Source organism: Drosophila willistoni, assembly GCF_018902025.1.
Source record: "Drosophila willistoni isolate 14030-0811.24 chromosome 2L unlocalized genomic scaffold, UCI_dwil_1.1 Seg196, whole genome shotgun sequence".
In the NCBI taxonomy this organism is placed as follows: Eukaryota; Metazoa; Arthropoda; class Insecta; order Diptera; family Drosophilidae; genus Drosophila; species Drosophila willistoni.
In genome coordinates, this window is record NW_025814048.1 from 796,210 (window position 1) to 815,937 (window position 19,728).

The following is a 19,728-nucleotide window of genomic DNA, read 5'->3' on the forward strand; positions in this document are numbered from 1 at the left end:
CGTAGATGTATGCTTTTAATTGGTCAACTACTTATGTATAATACAAGGCTTATTAAATTTCATTACTAGAAGCTGTTACAATTTATTAAAACCAAAAAAGTAGAGAGGAATATGTTAATGGACTTAGTCAATAAAATAAGGCAAAAACTAAGCAGTCCAAGCATTTAAATTAAAGCAAAATAAAATCTAATTGAGAAATATGTATATACAAATTCAATATTTCCATTACAGATCGCAAGTTTCCTTTTAAAGAATTTCATTTTTGTAACAAAACTTTTAACCTAAACACAGGAAAGAAAACAGTTGGGGTGAGCAAACGTTTAATGATGTTTTATTTCCATTTTGTTTTTCTTTTATAATTACTTTGATAGACGTTATTTACGTGCGTTTTTGTGTGTTCTGTGGCTGCGGCCATGTTAAGCTCACATAACGGTAATTTAATTAACATACATAAGCAGAATGACCAACAAAAAAAAAAGGGGGGAGAGTATGAGCAAAGCAAAGGCGAGGCAAATGAATTTTACTTACAATAACACCAAAACAAATTGTCCTACCATTTGTTTCATTGATTTGTTTTTATTGATTTCACAAATAAAACTAGTTAGTTTATTCGATTTATTTTCTTATACACACTTTTCACAAACTCACAAACTTGAGGGGTTTCTTTCTTATTTACATTCTAAAAATTGTTTATTTGCAAAATGTTGGTATTATACGCGCCTTATAGCTGTTTTACCGCCGCCACGACAAAGCTCATATCCTTTTTAGGATCCGACAACGACAACCATTTTGTTAGCGCGCTCAAGAAGGACTTCGGTTTGGCCAATAACAAACCATTTCTTGCTGTTAACTTTTAACAGGACTGTTAATTAACGCAGGCGCTGTGGCCTATGAGGGAGGAAGAGAGCATACCAATGACTCTCAAACTTTTGTTTTTATTTCATAATTTTAAACTTTAAGGAAGTAATGAAAATAAATTACCAAGAGATGTAAACATCTCTTTGTTAGTTGCTCAAAGCACATATGTTAATCTGAAAATGGGATAATTTAGCTCTAAAATGGTTTTCCGGTATAGCCAATCGCTTATACATGTGTGGATGATGATTTGTTTAAGAATGTGTGTGTGTGTTGAGCCTAATGTCAAGGTTTTTTTTCGACTGTGCTGCACATGGCCTGCACACAATTATGCCTCCTCAAAAGGACCTCCCTCCCTCCATGTCTATCTTAAAGCACTTTACATGAATGAACAAAAATGTTGCCCCTGGCAATGTCAAGTACATGGGTAGCACTTCAACTAACCCCCACCTCAAAATGTTTTTGCTGCATTTTATGTGTCATCGATTGCAAATTGCCCATCTCCATCTCCTCCTTGCCCTTGTTGCTGTCCTCGATGTGCTACTTCAAAATAATTATATACAGTGAAACCTCGATATAACGAACTTCGTTATAACGAAAAACCCAATATAACGAATTTTTTGTTAAGTCCCTTGAAAGGACTAAGGTTTTACATTTCAGTACCTATAGCGAATCAATAGATATAACGAATAATTTTGCGATCCCCCTCAGATTCGTTATATCGAGGTTTCACTGTAGTTGCATAATGAATGTATTGCTAAACAATTTCATTCTTGCTAAGAAATCAGTATAATTTTAAACTTTTAGGTTGTGAACACTAAACATAAATTAAAATACTTAAAATTTTAATTTTAAAATTCTTGTTGAAACTTTTACTACATATTAGAAAATACTAAAACCATATTTTCCCATGTATGTAATAGATGAAGATTTTTAAAAAAATCTACAAAAATGTAATAAATTTTATTCACTTATTAAATTTTCTTGTGTAAAAGTCAACACAAGTCACCTATTTCTCAAATGGGTTTCGTTTTGAAAACCAATTATCAAAGCTTTCCGTTCAAATGCAAAAAACAAATAGAAATCAATTTTTCCACATTCAATTACAATCCCAAAAAAGAGACCAATATTCATTTGATATTTATTCATTGTGTTGTTACTTTGTATTTAATGTGTGGAACTTAAAAGATATTTATATGCATAAATTATATTACAATATTTACTTTAATATATATTTTAATTTTCTTAATGCTGACGATGAATCTTGGATCTAAAAACCACGCAAGGAACGGGGGACAACTATGATGACTAAAGCAAAAAAATAAAGTCATTTAATAAAGTATTTTAGATCTCCCGTACCAAGTAGCCCAACCAAATAAAACTCAGCAGCAATTTCTAATACACGGGTATTTTAGTAGATGTTGCAAAAATTCTTTCTTTTGCCCTATTGTGTATTAAAAAGTAAAAAACTTACTTTAGAATACCTTATGGATACAGAATAAGAATAAATACAATAAACTAGTAAGGAAATTAAAAAAAATAAACAATTTACCGTGATCTCTTTCTCTCTCTCTCTCTCTGTGTCTAACTCTGTGTCCACGTCTTGGGTAAACTAAAGGGACCAAAACGTTGGTGATCATCAACTCCGCGAACAGCAAAATAGTACCGCTGATTCTCTTGAAATTGATTCAAAGTCACGGCCATGGGCAATAACATGGCCTTGACGTCACCCACATGTCGCCAGGAATCGGTGCTAGGCTCGTGAATTGTTTCCTGATAGGCATAGATCTGATAGGTGACGCAATCGGAAAAACGATTACTAGTATCCTCCAGGGTCCAAGAAATCACTATACCCGAATCATGCAGATTGATGCGAATGACGGGTCGCGATGGTGGCAATTTCCAGGCAGGATTAAAAGGCTGGGCGGGCGAAGAGGGTAACGGAGCTGGATGCGAATAACGCAAACGTGATGCCGATGGTGGCGTATTCTCGGAACGGATTTGCATTGTTACATTGGAACCTATGGAATTCCGCTGAGCTGAAAACAAAAAACACAAAGGAAGTGAAATAATACCAAAAAAAAGGAAAAAAAACTGTCGTTACCTCCTCCGCTTGAGCGTGACACCACATTTGTCCTGCATGTGGGACCTGGCATGGGTGAGACTCTTACAACATTTCCTGCACCACTTGAACTGGCGCGATTCGTACCCCCTGTAGCACTTGCAGGTCCTGGTCTCTTCATTGGAACGCTAGCGGATTGATTTAGTCGTGATTGAACCGCAGCAGCTGCTGCTGCCGCCTCATCTTCATCTGTAAGATCAATGACTGATTTGTCCTTGGGCTTAGCTGGAGCTAAATTCGGTTGGGATCCTCCTGCGGCCGCTGATGAAATAGGCACTGATACTGTGGGTATGGCTCTTACTTTAGATGGCATTTTGCCCAATGATTTGTTAGGACTGGCTTGGGGACCGGGGCCGGGTCGCGATCTAAACGGAAAAATTATTCATCAATATTAATTACAAAGCTTTGTAATCCAAGATATGTCTTACGATGGATATTGCTGTGCTTGTTGTTGTTGCTTCTGAGCCATATTCGAGTACGGGGCTCCAGCATTACGTGCTCTCATGGCTGCAGCCGCTGCCGCCGCTGCTGCTGCTGTAGATCCAGTTGAAGCGCCTCCCGTGTGCTTCGATACATGGACACCAAGGGACGGCCTTCCTACTTGAGGAGGTCGATTAATTCCTGTTGGAGGTGAAGTTGTAGCTTGCGTAATGTGATGTCCGGGTCCCGGTCTTTGGGGAGTAACCTTTTGCATGCAGCCCCTGCGTACAGGAGGAGTCGAGCCACTTGCAGCAGGTTGCATAGTTTTAACAAACGAAGAAGAGGTTGATGAATTCGAAGGAGACGACATGGGGGAAGGGCGGGAATGCTGCTGCTGCTGCTGATGTGGATGATGTTGAAGTGCAGACTGTTGATGTGGCGACCGTCCCGACTGCACGCCCCTCAAAGGAGATCTTAACGGCGAAGTGCTTGCCTTTGATAGACTACTACTTGGCAATGACGAATTACTGCCTGCAGCATTCGATTGCGACGACGACGTCTGGCCACCATCCGATTTCATTGCCTTCATGGACATACCCACTTGTAGACCCACAGCACGAGTTATTCTCACTGGTACTGTAAACTGGGAATTCTTTGTTTCTAGATCCTTAAGCACACGCTTGTGCACGGTCTCTAAGTCAACAAATTGTTTAGATACCTCAGCGATTTTACGACGATAGTTGGCCAGTGTTGACTCATATTTATCCAATTGTCGGCGCATATCGGCGAATTCACTTTTTACCAGCATACCTTCAACGACTTTTTGAAGCACAAGATCTTCCAAATCTTGTCGCGTCATTTTGTCGAAACTTTTGCGAAAAGACTTTACAAAGTCCATGCGTATGGGCTTGTATATCGTATCTAGCTTCAATTGAACTTTCTCTGGATCATCTTTGCATTCTGTTCTTATTTCCTCCGGCTCTTCCTTAGCATCTAAGTCTATTTGTAAAGTACCATCATTGGAGCTATTTGAATCGGAATCATCGGTTTTTAATTTCTTAATAGGAGTTTGCTCTTTTTTGATATCCGAGGGACTATTCTCAACTAGACTGTGGCTACGTTTAACTATCGGCAATTTGTCCGATTCAGTCGTTGCTGTCTCTGACTTTGTAGCATCGACCATTTCATCCTCGTTACTCAGACGCTTGCGTTTGATTGGCGGCAATTCTATATCTTCTGCGGGACGTAACAGATTGCTGCTGTTTGAATTATTCTCTATGTGATTATCATTTACCAGAGGTTTTGGCTTAGCTTGAGGTTTCAATTTATCAAACTGATCGCAAGCATTGTCTGAGTTATCAGCCTGAAAATCTTTATCAGTTCTGCGAGTATCGTCTTTTTCAGTGTTTTCCTCCTTCTTTTTCGACTGTGGTTCCTCCTCGTCTTCATCTTCAGAAACCAAGACAATTTCATCGTTCTTTTTGTCTGTCGTTGGGTCTATTTTCTTTTCCACTGGCTCATCTGGTTTTGTTTCTGTTTTCTCTTCTATTTTCGTTTCCGCTTCTTTCTCTTTGTCCTTATCGTACAACTCAAAAAATATAACATCATCATCGTCGTCTTCCGCCGCTTGAGGTTTCTCCTGATCTTCTTTTTGCTCTTTTTCTTTGGACTCTTCAATGGATGTAGCTTTATCGGTTTTTAACAAACCATTTGATTTCAGCTCCTCGTCATTGCCTTTGACATTGTCTTCCTTCTCTTTGACATTTTCATTTGATAGATCATTCTCTCCCTTATTCTCATCTGCTTCATCAACACTTTTGTCTATTTTTCCTTGAACGTCTTTTTCATCCTGAGCTTCCTTATCTTCTTCTTGTATTGAATCTAACTCATTGTTGGTTTTATTCTTGTTCTTTGATAGTTTCTCCACTTCATCAGCCACACCTTCATCCGATGAGTCTAAATCAATAATAGTTACATCCGCCTCTTCTGTGTGTTTATCATTAACTGAATTGCCATTTGGTTTGTCTTCGTCGTCAATCCCAGCATCATGGGAATTGTCTTCTGAACCGTTGATTGTCTCTTCCATCTGCTGAGCATTTAATTGCTCGTGGTCAGGACTTTTTTCGACTCCAGGCTTTTCGATTGTTTCTTCTGTGGTAACTGGCGACTTTACGGCAATATCCGTTGCCTCTCTTAGTTCTTCATTTGCATTTAGGTTCTCATCGCCTGTGCTTTCGGCCAACAATTTTTTTTCAGGTTCTTCCTCCATGATCTCTTCAGTTGCTGTACTTTTTCTGCTCTGTTCGTCTTCGGCTCCGACCGATTCAATCTTGTCTTGTTCAATGTGATCATTTTCGTTATCACCTTCAATGTGAACGTTCGAGTCTTTGGGACTTCGATCCACAATAGAGCTTATTTTGTCCAACAAATCATCTAGATCCGTTCCAGCATTACGTTCTTGATCGGAACTCGCGCTCAACACGAATGGTATGTCATTACTATCGTGACCTTGACCGTTGACTAATTCCTTATCCTGTTGATCTACGCTTGTTGTGCGCTTCAATCCATTCTGTTTTCCAGTTTGCGTATCTGAAACATTGAAAAATTAGTCATCAATTTTCTTGAAATCCTAACAAACTTGGCCAACTTACTCTGACTCGGACTCGATGTTTCAAAATCTTCAACTTCTTCACCATTGAGCTCTGGTGTAACGGTTCTGGCCAGGGATGCATCCTTTGGTAGTTCTTTCATTTCCACATTCTGTGTTATTTGCATCATTTTTGCTCCTATCCCCTTTCTTATTTATTTGTTAGCTTTTAGTTTATTTCTTTCGGTTACATTGAACTGTGGCAGTGGATAAAAGAAATAAAATTTATTAACAAGGAAAAAAATGTTGATAACATTGAAACTTATTAATTAAAGAAAAAAAAATCACTCCGGCTTAATTGTGAGGTGATAACGGAAGCGTAAGCCGGGGTAGAAGGAGGAAAACAAATAAAAGAGGAGGGTGAAAAAGTAGAAAAGTGTGTGTGTGTGTGGGGGGGAGAGATAGCGACCCCGCCATATGATTGAAGAAATTGAGAAAGGTTAAACTCTAAACTGTTTCGATTTTACAAAAAAAAAAGGGTGCGGATAAGGGGGCGACTGCTTGAAAGATATGTAAGTTAATCCCGTAATAACGAATTTTCAATATTTAGTTTGGAAGATCAGGTTCTCGAATCTTAAAGATATATAAGTTTGTGTGTATCTATGCTTTACTACAATAAAAAAAAGAGAGAGAGAGTGAGAGAAACATGTATGCAGCCGACAAAATACAATTCAAAAGATAGAGAGAGAGAGAGAACAATAGAAAATGAATGAAATAAACAATAGCAGTTAAAACATAGCACAAAGATTTTGAAATGGTAAATTCGTATTCCATTAACTGAAAAATTATTTTCGCCCAAAGTTAGGTTATGTTGAATGCGTTTCTAAGGGACGGCGAAGTTTGCCTCTTAATTGTTTTCATTAGAGTTTTGTAACTATTTCTTAACCTAGTTTTATTCAATTTGGGTGTCACACACTAGGAAAAATTGGATATTGACTTGAAGCTTGTAGATGTAGGCACTGAAAACAATTTTTGTTACGAAGCGAACGCGAATGCAAACCAGCTGATGGCAGAGAATGAGAGCAACAAGAAAAAAAAGAAGAGAGCAAGAGCGGGTAAGAGAATGAGAGAGGACATATATATATATATATATTATTATACATATGTATGTATATGTATATATAATATTTATATATATGTATATACATATAAGGAAAAAAGGGTTAAAAGGCGGTGATGTTAGGTTAACAAATTTTAAGAATCAAAGAAAAATGTATTTTACATCTTCAACCAAAGATATGATGAATGTGACGTCATCGTAACGCTTTTAGGTATACATACATACATATGTATGTATATACATATTTTCATACATCAATAGCAAGTTGGCAGCGCTATTTCACCGTTTTCGAGGGGGAGGGAGGATTCCGTGAATTGATAAAAGGGATCTCGCATATTAGACAACAACGCAAAAGTAAAAACTTAAACTTAAATAGACATCGAAAATACATGCAATCTGCTTGTTAGAAAGAGACAACTATTAAGACAGGCGAGAGCTGCCTAGGGTAGCGATACGCATATGTAACATATGTACATACATATGTATGTATGTACGTACATGAACTGGTCATATATTTTGGTTTAATTTTGTTGACCATATTAAAGCTGTCTGGCCAAAAATTTCGGAACCTACGAAAAGAACCTAAGTATTTCTTGCCAAAAGGTGTGTTACTCGTCACAGGATACCGGTTTGGGAGACCACGAGAGCAGATGGGGGAGGGCCACACATCAAAACATACATATGTATGTATGTATGTATGTATAATGTATGAATGATGTATACGCATCGTACAAAGCAACAACAACAATAAAAGAAGTGAAAATACAAATATTTATTTATATGAGAAATGTTGTTGTAAATTTTTTCAATAACTGCATTGGAAACTGCAGTTTTTACCCGACTTTGGAAATATTATGTTCCTGTTCTTACAGGAAGGAAAGTAGGCAATTTCTTGTAGTTTTAGAAAATAGTATATTTCATCAAGTCGCTGGACTAGAAGTTGTCTCGAAAATAAAGTTTCGTTAGATTAACCTTCAACCGCTGGGCGTTATGTCTATGAAAGTCTGTTCGCTCTCTCGCTCTCTCACACCCTACATGTGTATATTAGCGTGCGCCGTTCACATTCTTTTTAGGTTACGTATCGATTTTGATGATGAAAGAGAGGTTATGTTGAAGATACGCATAAAAACCGGAAAATATTACAGATCCCTACATATATATTAGCCTGATTTATCAGATCACTATCCGAAAGATGTTAGACATTAAGCCAAAGCAAAAGTAACATACAGTATAAGTCAATGGGGGCTACATTTTGTTTTTGCCGTTTCATTTTATTCTGCCGTTTTCGTACATTTTAATGTTTTAAGGGTTGCCAAAGAGCGCACGAATGCAAACGTACCCACGACTTTATATATAAACCCGATTTTATAGAAAATTTACAAATGTTGAAGAAAGTGCTACATAGCCACAATATGTATTAGAGTTGTCGCCTTTTATTATTGTCTGAAAAATATTACCAATATAGTGTCTGGATACGTCAAACCGATACAGCTTAATGCTATAATAATTTAAAATCTTATTTGCTAAACATTGTTAAGGAAAAAAGTTTAAGAGTGCGGATATTTTCACTTTAACAAACGACCGCAACATACCACCTGACAACCCTAGAAACAAACAAAAGTGATGAAGCCCAAAGACAGAACTATCCGAATGAGCACTCTCGTACTATGAAGTAACTTCGAACTAAAATTAACAATACTTAATTTAAGAACGGTAAACGAAAAAATATATATATAAAATTGACTTATTACTATTAATTAATTTAACTACGAAAAGGTTTAATCGACTTACCAGGTGAGATAATTAATCAATCTAACTTAAAGATAACTTAAGTTAACTTAAAGTATTTCAGCATACGGTAATTTAAAATTGTTTTTTTTTTTTTAATTTTTTAAATTATTTTCTTGTTTCACCGTCCGCAACTATGTCCGACCAGAAAAAAATAAACAATAAATTTTCGCTTCGAAATTTTGAATTCGCCCAAGTGTTCAAGTTTTCATCCCTGGCACTATAATCGAAAATATATCGATAGAAAATCGAAAATTGAAAAAATCGGCAAAAGCTAGATTTCAGTGTTGTCAAACGCTATTTTTATATGGCGCGTTTTTTGACCACCATGGCAACCAAATATTTTACTCTGAATTCCACTGCTCTGGCAGCCGAATATTGTATTCTAAACTATATTTGTTCTCTAAAATCAAGAAATAATGTAAACTCAACAATATTTTCGTTTGTTAAGGAATAGTGCGAGCAAAAGTTTCAAAAAGCCCGCATATTCGAGTATCCGAAATTTGGCATCTGCTATAATTCCGTTAAAAATATAATTTTTCACAAAAACTTTTCTCTTTCGTTTCATATCAAATTTATGTAGTTTAAGCGCGTTTTGGGCCCGCGTAACTGAAGTAAATATTTACCAAGAAAAATATCAATGAAGCTAACTTCGGCTAGCTCTGTCGGCAGCGTTTGTGCAGAGCTGATTTATATTGACTGTAACTTTTGTTCTATTTATCCGATTGGATTGAAATTCATACCTTATGTCAACCAGGTTATAGATTGTTTAAATACCAAGTTTAATCCTAATAGCTCTTAAGATGGCTGAGTAAAACGCCTTTGCACCGACTAACTGACATGGCTATATCAACCCAGCTTCTCATGCTGATCAACAATATATATATTCTTTGCGTTACAAACATTTAAAGGTTGTCCAAATTGAATTTTTCCCTCCATGCAACGGTAAAAAATTTGAGTGGGCAAAATAGTGGGAGGTCGGTATAAAAAAATAGTATGAGGTCGGACTCCCCATATTAAAAATATTGGGAGTCGGTAACATCTTCGGTCACACTGACGTTGCGGGGTGGCTGCCGGGGTCCGGAATTAAATTTATTTCTCATATTTATACATTGTACAGAACCCTGTTGAAGTCTAATAAAATTATGGACGATCTTAATCCTTTGGCTGGCACCGCACATCTGCTGGAAGAAGTGGACAGTAAGCCAGAAGGCAAAAAGTGTCTGTGAAACCGTATTACATTCTCAAGCATTTTGTTTATTTAGAAAAATTAATGGTTCTGCTGCGAGATGGAAGAACTTTAATTGGTTACCTGCGTTCTGTGGATCAGTTTGCAAACTTGGTTCTGCAACGTACCATAGAGCGCATACATGTGGGCAACGAGTATGGCGATATTCCCCGGGGTGTATTCATCATCAGAGGAGAGAATGTAGTACTCCTTGGGGAGATTGTAAGTGCTTACGCATTGATTATACCTAATATCTGAATTACAATTCTCTTTTTTCTACACTAGGATCGTGATAAGGAACAGAAACTGCCATTGAAAGAGATCTCTGTGGATGAAATCCTTGATGCACAACGTCGCGAGCAGGAACAGCGACAGGAAAAACACCGTTTGGTATCCAAAGCGTTAAAAGAACGCGGCTTGGCAGTTAACGCCGAGTTAATCAATGAGGACTTTTGCTAACTATTAACATTAAGCAGCATTAAATTAAATTCCATTTCTGTTTAATTTCTTTATCTTTGCTTTAATGTATTTTTTTTTTTTGTACTGCATTAAAAATCTAACTTAAAAAACACTACGTATCTTGCACAGAATGAGCTGAACCTTCGCCCGGACTTCTCGTCTCCTCCACCAATATATATTTCTCAAGTATCTGATACATTTCAACCTTAGCTTTAATTTTATGAACCCGGGACAGTTGACGGAGATAGGCGGCCACGGATTTGCAAAAGAAATCATCTTCAGTTTCAATTATTGACGTCGTATCTGATGAGACTCCCGTGCACGAGACATTAGTTTTCGTTTGATCCGTTATACACACCATGTATCCCAAATCCGATGAATGGCCACCGTGCTGTGCATTCACAGATACGCCTGCTGTTGGTGTTGCACTGGTGTTTGATGGTATCTCTTCACCTGGATTGATAGTGATTACATTCCGTGCCGCCTGCAAACTAGGCAAAACTTTTGCCTGCGTCGGTTCCTCCCCTACCACACTGTCCGTCATAAATTCTGCGTACGTATCTTCATTTTCCTCTTCCGGTTCATCTTCTTCCCCATCATCTGCTTCCACCAGAACCGAATATGTTTCTGATTGCACTTCCATCTTTGTTTCATAGTTGTGATCCTCGCTTTCTTCATAGGAAATATTTGCCTCGGTCTCGTCAATCATTGAATCCGAACTGGGTTGCACCTTTACAATTGATGGTTTGCGCATATCGACTGTAAGCCACCCAGAAGGTGTCTGATTACGATCCCTTCGATTGCGTTCTCTACGTTTCCTTACAAAATCTCTCAAAAAATCCATCTTTCTAAAAAAATCGTTGCGACCAAAATCACTGGTCGGATGCAGACGCATTTGCTTAAGTTCACGTGAGTAACGATCTCTTAGGCAAGTCCATCGGCGCCTGGCATCCGTTGGTGTTATATTAAGAATTTCTGCTACCTTCATCCAATCCTCAGTTTTACGGTGAGAGGCTCGAAAGGAGGGGAGTTGGGGATCATACAGCGAGGGTGTATCGCGTATGGTTCGTATAAGCAATACATCCGATTCGTCCAGTGGCCTGTGATGGGCACTCATCGTGCTTGGTCTTTTTGTAATTAATTTCAATTAGCCGCCAAAAATAATTGGGGAAAATCGAGTATTTATTATGTTATGGAAAATTGTGTTATTTTCATTTGCTGGCGTTTTCAGTGCTGCAAAAGATTTGGTGTTCCGATTAGCATCAGTGGCCCAAAACTATCGCTACCGATATCGATTCACTTTATTCGATATGGACCTTGCCTCAACTCTGTTACATGTCGACACATCTCTAGGTGGCAGCCATTTTTTCAGCTTTGTGTAAAAAAAAGTTGTGGAAATTAATATTTTTTTACCAAGAAAACAACTGAGAAATATTAAAAAAAGTGTGCTTTTTGCTTACGGAAAGTATGCCAAACTGAAGATTGTGAACGCGTGCAGTGATAGTGAACCTGAACCCACGAAAACAGCAACATGGAAACTGTTGTGGCTTTCAACAATGAGGTAAGTCGGGCAGGACATGACCAAAATGTATAGCGAGAAGGTATGCGAGGGTACTGAAAAAGGCAACAAAGTAACCAATTTTGTGAGCAAAGTGCAATTATTCAATCACCATAACTAGCTATTAGTAAAGTGGAGAAAATAAAAATATATTTTTCGGGTAATAGCCCCGATTTCGCGACAAGCGCCGCTCAGAGTTGCAATTTGCATTTTTCTTTTTCGATAACGATAACAATAACCTCCACCTTCGATGGCAACCAATATAAACTTGGCAATTGGCTGGCCTGACCTGACCTGATCGTGCTCTCTTTTTCTTTCTTTCTTGATTACAGCTTTCCGGGCTCTATGACAGCCGTCCACCCATATCCAAGGCCAAAATGGCCGCCATCACCAAATCGGCGATGCGTGCCATCAAATTTTATAAACATGTCGTCCAGAGTGTGGAGAAATTCATACTCAAGTGCAAGCCGGAGTATAAGGTGCCCGGACTATATGTAATCGATTCAATAGTTCGTCAATCGCGGCATCAATACGGCACGGATAAGGATGTGTTTGCGCCCCGATTTCAACGCAACCTTACGGAGACATTTGCCAATCTTTTTCGATGTGCTCCAGAGGATAAGAGTCGAATCATTCGAGTGCTGAATTTGTGGCAAAAGAACAATGTCTTTAAATCGGATGTGATACAGCCCATATTCGATTTGGCCGATCCCAATCATCCAATCTATCATCAAATGCCACCTGTGGGTGTCGGTGGTGGCGGTGGAGGGGGCGGCGGAAATGTGGGTCCAGGCCCCAGCAGTAGTGGAGCTTTGAGTCTGGCTGATATATCTAGTGGAGCAAATGGCTTAAATAACAGCATGGATCTGAACTTAAGCAGTTTGACAGATGATAAAATGGGCGGGGCAATGCCGGATTTATCGGTGAGAATTTTAGACTAAACAATTGATATGGGAATGCACTTCCTAATTAGATATATATAACATTAGACTAAAATATGTATATTGTGAAACCTAGTATAGGTAATCATTGCAACTTTTTTCTTATGCCATGTCTTTCCTAAATCTATCAACAAATCTTTCTCATCTGTAAACCTAATGGCACAGCATGACAAATGCAATTTAGGGGGCTCTAGCAGCAGTAACTCAAAACGTCATCACATGGAGCAGCATTATGCCATGAAACAACAACAACAGCAGCAGCAACGAGGTCAATCCGGATCAATAGCTGGCTGTAGCTCAAAATCAAGCAAATCTCATCATCATAAATATGGGAGCAATAAGTCCAGTTCCCATGATCTTGATTATGATGTAAGAGAGATTATAGACGATGACGATGAAGATGATATGCAGATGTTAATGGCAGACGATCATCATTGTATGGGCGACGATTCACCACCAACATCTTCAAATCTATTAGATGTATGGAAATACAAAAATCCACTTTTTCTTTTTGCTTCATTTTAAATTTATATATTTTATTTAATTCATAATTACTTTTTTTAAGTATTATTTTTTTCTACCCAATTTTCTTATTTTTTAATTTGTTTTATGTTTTGTAATACTAATATTAATACTTTTGTTACAGAACAACAATCTGAAGCAACTGCTGAACGATCCAAATGTGTTGCGTCAGTTGCAGACTTTGCAGAATTTTCAAAAATTCAAGCAACAGGAGGAGAATCAGAAGTTACGCTATCAAGATGAGGCATTGCAACAGCATTTGCAGAATGTCCTAAAGGTGGGCAACGATTAAAGGATTAAAGCTGCTAAACTCTTAACATTCTACTTTATGCTCTTGATTTTTGTGTAGGGTAATCCTGGCTTGGGAATGGGCATAAACCTTAATCTCAATGATGTATCAGATCTGAACAAGGATGTTGAATTTATATCGGAACAGCAGCCTATTGAGGTATATCCCAAATTTATATTTTTATATCTATATAGTCTTGAATTAGTATATATTTTTGATCTGCATCAATATTATGTTGTGCTTGGGTCAAAAGTATTTACAAAAGATTCCTTAGTCCTCATTACTTTTTCACTTAGTTCAAAAATATTTAAATAAGACAAAAAGAAAAAATGGTGACCCCATTTTCATTGTGCTGACGTGCAGTTAAAAACAAAAAAGAAAACTAAAACGAAAGACAAAAATGTTGTTATAATCTCGGGGGAGTTTCGGTCAAATGGGGAAAAGAAAAAATTTAATTATTGAAAAAAAAAAACTAAAGCAATCAAATTTACACTAAAAAAAAAGAATTCATTTAACTTTTGTTAACGCGAAATCCAACAAAGAAAACTTCTTAAGTTTTTCATACCAATTCTTAGAATTATTAAACAAAAAATATATTAAAGTTAAAAAAAATTACAAGAAAAGTCAAAGGTAAGAATTTATATAAAAATAAATCCCGGCGGAACATCCATTACCCGATGGCTATAACAACGTTTTGGTAAGTTCTTTAAAGTAAAATGACTAAAAAAAAATCCCAAAATTCAAATCATAAACTTGCTCAAAAACGTCGTCAAAAATGAAAAGAAAAAATACCTTAACGAACAGAGATAGCGAAAAGAACAAAACACACGTCAACACACGCCAAGAATGCAGTTTCTTATATGTCCTGTATATGTAGAACCTCTCCAACCTATCCGAATGTTCCCAATCCCCACATCCTTTCCACTCCTAGGTGCCAATTACTTAATTTATGCAAAAAAAATCACAAAATCACTTCTCTCAAATCTTCTTGCAAACACTTCCAAACTTCCATTTTATGCAAATAGGTTATCAATCTGGATGGCGCCGATTCGCGTAGTCCCACACCTGATCGCGACCGTTATAGTAAACGCAGCAGAAGGAGCAGCCGCAGTCGAAGTCGTTCACCGCGTGGTCGAGGCTCTGGTGGAGGCGCTGGCGGAGGCAATAATAGTGGCCGTCGACGTGGAGGCTCTTCACGTTCCCGTTCACGAAGTCGTTCACCTCGTTCAAGTCGACGTCGTGGTGGTTCCCGAGATCGCGATCGCATGGAACGTAGCAATCGGGACAAGGAGCGGGATCGAGAGCATGAGCGTGAGAGACGTAAGAAGGGTTTGCCGGATATCAAAAAGGAACATCTGAGTGGTAACTATAAACAAAAAATTGTGCACTTTTAAAAACAAAAAAGAGAGAATGATTTTTTATTTTTGATTGCCTATCTTAAATCACAAAAAGTTTCTTTATTTTGTTTCTTCTCTCCAGCTCCATCTCTTGGCTCGTGCTTGACGTGTGTGTTGTGTGTGTAGTGTGTGTTTTAGCTTTAGATGGTTCAAACTTCATTGCCCCTTTACTTATCACTTATTAGAACTACATTTTAAACATCCCATTTTGAAACACGCGTTTTTGAGCAAAAGTTTTTGAAAATATTGAATTGTATACTATTTTAAAAAACCATTTCTTCAAAATTATACTTAAACAGGTTATCAAAATATTTAAAAAGTCAATTTTCATAAATTTAACTTGAACTTATTTATCCAAGTTGTGTTACTAACAATTTCTGTGAATTCAGAAACAATACAAAATTACAATTTTAGTCCATATTCAATACAGTATTATTACATGTTCTTGATTTATGTCAAAAGAAAACCAAAATTTTGAGGAAAAGAGTTAAAATTCAATTTAGTTAAACTCTATTTGAAAAAAGAATTTGTTATAAAATTAAACGGCTAAAGCTTTAACTGCACACACAGCCAAGCTCAAACGAACCATTAACATACACAAATTGTATATTTGTACAGTAGACGTTCGAAAAGTAGAAGTCTTACAAATGCTTTTAAACCCCTTTGAAACTCCTTTAATAAATATTGAGTCGATACGGTTTATGCATATTTTCCGCAAAAAGGTCCCAAATAGGGGATTTTTCTTCATCCATTAAGAAATTAAAATCTCTTGATAATTACAAGCACCTCATTTGTAAAAGTGGTTCTAATTAACGAGCGTCTACCGTACCACATTGAAGAAGAATAATTTTTTAATTATATAATTAGAATTAGAGAAAAAAATAAAAACAAAAGTTTTTATTTTTGAATTTCGTTATGTTTCGGTTACACCTTGGCAACTTCTTTACAATAAGTGCAACCGAAATACAGTGAAACCTCGATATAACGAACTTCGTTATAACGAAAAACCCAATATAACGAATTTTTTGTTAAGTCCCTTGAAAGGACTAAGGTTTTACATTTCAGTACCTATAGCGAATCAATAGATATAACGAATAATTTTGCGATCCCCCTCAGATTCGTTATATCGAGGTTTCACTGTATATTCAAAGTCAATTTAGCACAAAAGCTTCTAAGAGCATACGCAAATAGCTTTCTCTCTTATCATTTTGGCTAACTTTTTTTATTTCCCCCTCACTCTTTGCAGTTTGCAGTACAACTCTGTGGGTTGGTCATCTATCCAAACTGGTGTATCAAGAAGAACTGTCGGATACTTTCGGTGAATATGGCGATATTGTGAGCATCGATCAAATTGTGCCACGCGGTTGCGCATTTATTGTAATGAATCGTCGTCAAGATGCCCATAAAGCGATGCAATCTCTCAAGAATCACAAGCTCCAAGGCAGAGCCATTACCATTTCCTGGGCTGCTGGCAAAGGTGTAAAAAGTAAGGAGTGGAAAGATTTCTGGGATTTGGAATTGGGTGTCACATATATACCGTGGAACAAATTGAGTCAGGAAACGGACTTCGATAGTCTGGAGGAGGGAGGTATGTTCGATGAGGATACCATGCCTAGTTGGATGAAGCAGAAGATCAATCAGGGAAAGAATACAGTCAAGGATAACAAGTCAGTGGATCTGACAGCGGTTGCTGGCGGTGTACCACCCGTTCCGGTAGCGCCACCTGCCATGCTCTTTGGAATCGACACAACTCAACCGCCGCCAGTTGGCGGTCCGCCGCCTCCAGGGATAATGGGAATGGGAATGCGTGGTCAATTTCCGCCATTGGGCCCGCCCATGGGCATTAATATGCCGCCGCCGATGATGATTCCACCGACGAATATGCCGCCACCCATGATGATGCCGACAACCAATATGCCTCCGCCCATGATGTTGCCACCGACAATGATGCAACCCGGATTTCCGGGCATTGGTGGTCCTCCGCATCCCATGGGGCTACCTCCAGGAGCACCATTTCCACCTCCCGGAGCTGTTCCTCCGCCGATGGCGGCTGCAGCAGCACCTTCAAGTGCTGCGAGTAATGTTAGCGATGATCAGATGGATGTTGAAATGGAATTGGAGGACGCTGCACCACCACCACCGCCCCAACCGCAGCCACCCAGCTTTAATCCACAGCCGCAAAATCAAGTAGAGGCAGCTGTCGCCGCCGTTGCCAATGAGATGATGTTCCAACGTGAAAGGGAACGAGAACGAGATCGTTCCCGTGGCCCTGGCTCTCGTTGGGGTGGTAGAGATGATGTTGCCGAAGCGGCTGAACGCTGGCGAGCCGAGAATGGTGGCGGTCCAAATGCCGCCTTTAATGAGGCTCGAGCTCGTCTCAATCTGAATCCAATGGATCATGGAGGCATGCCAAGGCCAGACTTTATGGGCGGTAAGTCGATTGTCTTCTTTTGCATTCCTTTATTAACACATTCCTTGTTCTGTTGCTTTTTACAGACTTTGATAATCGCGGTGGCCCGACTCGTGGCATGGGTCCTGGGCCTGGTCCACGCAGTGGGAACCACAATGGAGGCCCCGGCGGCCCAGGTGGCGACTTCTTTTCTCCAAACAATATGCCACAAAATCGTTTCAATCAACCAACCAGCTTAATGCAAATGCGAATTCCTCCGCCAGCAGCGTTCAATCAACGCATGGGAGGACCCCCTGGAGTAGGTGGTCCTGGTCCAGGCCCAGGTAATCCTGGAAATGGTGGACCCATGTTTATGCGTAATAACAACCAGGGAGGTGGTGGTGGCGGTGGCCCAGGCAGACAGCAAGGTGAGATTAATTGGAGGCCTGCGATTCGAATGAATTGTCCTAACAGAATGGAAAGGCATAAAAGATACAAAAAATTCAATAACCGAAGTATATAAACGCATGAATCTCAAAAAACAATTCGCAATCAAAGCAAGAACGGAAAAATATTGACGCAAAACTGATTGTTTAAATCTTTAATAATTATCAGTTATAATGTATTATACATAAAAAAGTTATAGTTAAGAAATTGATATTGTTATACCATTAACCTTTTCCTTTATTTATTATTGGGTCTACAGGTTTCTTCAATCCCCGCAACCCATTCAACAATGATAATCAACGTGGGAGAGGAGGTCCTGGTGGCAACAACAACAATCGCTTCCGTGATCAAGGTGAGGATCGCAGACAAGGCAACTCTCGTGGCGTTGGTGGTAATGGCGGTAATCGTATGTCACGCGATGAACGTTCCGCCGGAGGTGGTAATAGACGAAATTCTCGCGATGAGAATAGCCGCCATTCGATTAGCTCCACGGATGATAATCTAAGCAACAATAACAACAACAACAACAAGCAAAATAATGTGGAGCCGGCGGTAACAGATGCCAAAAGCAGCCTCAGTAAAGATAACTCAAAGCAGTCAGAGCGACAAGACAATTTGATTGCAGCAGCAACAGAAACAAAGACAACGCCGACGACAGCAACAACAACTGCGGTAGATACCGAAGAGGATTGGGATCGCGAGCTGCAGGAATATGATGCAAGAATGGAGGCCGAAGCAGCAGCTGCAGCGAAAGCTGAATCAATAAAGCCAGTTGCCGAAGAGGCTTTTGTTAGACCAGTTGTGGAGGAGGATGCTGTAAAGCCTGCAAATGCGTCACCCGCTTGCACTCCTTTGTACGATGAATTGCCTCCACCGGCGCCAACTCCTCAAGCGCCGCCGTCAGTGACGCCAGTGGTGGAACAACAAGAACATATAGCACCTGAGCCGGCTCAAGAGGCTGCCTCTCCGCCACCTCCTCCCAGAGTACCAACTCCAACGCCCCCGCCTGTCGCTGATGCTGCGGCACTACTGGAGGCTAAGGAGGAAAACGTTACAGCTACGGCTCCTCCTTCGCCAACTCCCGCTCCATCAAACACAAAGGAGACAGTCAATGAAGCCGAAACAGTAGCAGCTGATGAATCGGAGACATAAACCCAAGACCAGCAGGAAAGACCAACACTTAAATGGCTATTTTCGAGTAGGAACACCCTGTAATTTGTAATTTATGATTTTCCTTACCATGTAATTTTACATACACACACACAATTCGGACATTTTTCCATACACTTTTTATAGCTTTTTGAGATTACAATTATATACACGCATTTGTTGACTAGAACGCGTCACTCTTACTATCCATTTAATTTCATTCTTAATATAAGCTCGCAGCCACTAAAACAAATCCACAACAACAATGGAAATATATCGGGGTTCAGATCCGCAATAGAATTTTAACAAAGTTAAGAAATAATTAGCAAAAAAAAAACACCTACACAACAATCATAGACAGAAAACAACACAAAAAAAAACAATTGCAATTAGAATTGGAATGTTTATAATTTTGTTACGTATTTAATTTTAAGCAGCCTATTTAACACTTAAATTG

The 19,728-nt window shown here is 38.8% G+C and overlaps 4 protein-coding genes across 6 annotated transcripts; 2 read left to right on the top strand and 2 right to left on the bottom strand.

The window, feature by feature from the left end:
* Positions 1–242: 242 nt before the first annotated feature.
* On the top strand, positions 243–10,691 carry LOC6639870 (U6 snRNA-associated Sm-like protein LSm1). The gene is made up of 4 exons (XM_002062793.4): positions 243–308; positions 10,013–10,092; positions 10,158–10,342; positions 10,406–10,691. Exons 2-4 carry the CDS (start codon positions 10,038–10,040, stop codon positions 10,577–10,579), a joined length of 414 nt encoding a protein of 137 aa, XP_002062829.1. The 5' UTR covers positions 243–308; positions 10,013–10,037; the 3' UTR covers positions 10,580–10,691.
* On the bottom strand, positions 1,989–9,057 carry LOC6639871 (activating transcription factor 7-interacting protein 1). The gene is made up of 5 exons (XM_002062794.4): positions 8,896–9,057; positions 6,049–6,241; positions 3,406–5,986; positions 2,960–3,342; positions 1,989–2,894 (listed from the first exon to the last, which is right to left on the bottom strand). Exons 2-5 carry the CDS (start codon positions 6,173–6,175, stop codon positions 2,440–2,442), a joined length of 3,546 nt encoding a protein of 1,181 aa, XP_002062830.1. The 5' UTR covers positions 6,176–6,241; positions 8,896–9,057; the 3' UTR covers positions 1,989–2,439.
* LOC6639869 lies at positions 10,620–11,841 on the bottom strand. The gene has a single exon (XM_002062792.4). The coding sequence runs from the start codon at positions 11,694–11,696 to the stop codon at positions 10,692–10,694; it is 1,005 nt and encodes a 334-aa protein (XP_002062828.1). The 5' UTR covers positions 11,697–11,841; the 3' UTR covers positions 10,620–10,691.
* A 67-nt stretch (positions 11,842–11,908) lies between these two features.
* On the top strand, positions 11,909–19,520 carry LOC6639868 (SR-related and CTD-associated factor 4). Of its 3 annotated transcripts, XM_002062791.4 has the most exons (9): positions 11,917–12,140; positions 12,470–13,060; positions 13,244–13,558; positions 13,725–13,877; positions 13,950–14,048; positions 14,915–15,251; positions 16,533–17,717; positions 17,783–18,103; positions 18,382–19,520. In XM_002062791.4, exons 1-9 carry the CDS (start codon positions 12,111–12,113, stop codon positions 19,272–19,274), a joined length of 3,924 nt encoding a protein of 1,307 aa, XP_002062827.1. In that variant the 5' UTR covers positions 11,917–12,110; the 3' UTR covers positions 19,275–19,520. The 3 variants fall into 3 exon arrangements, with proteins under 3 accessions (XP_023037677.1, XP_002062827.1, XP_023037676.1); XM_023181908.2 differs by lacking the exon at positions 13,244–13,558 and having other exon boundaries at positions 11,918–12,140; XM_023181909.2 differs by lacking the exons at positions 14,915–15,251; positions 17,783–18,103; positions 18,382–19,520 and having other exon boundaries at positions 11,909–12,140; positions 16,533–16,690.
* Positions 19,521–19,728: the final 208 nt, after the last annotated feature.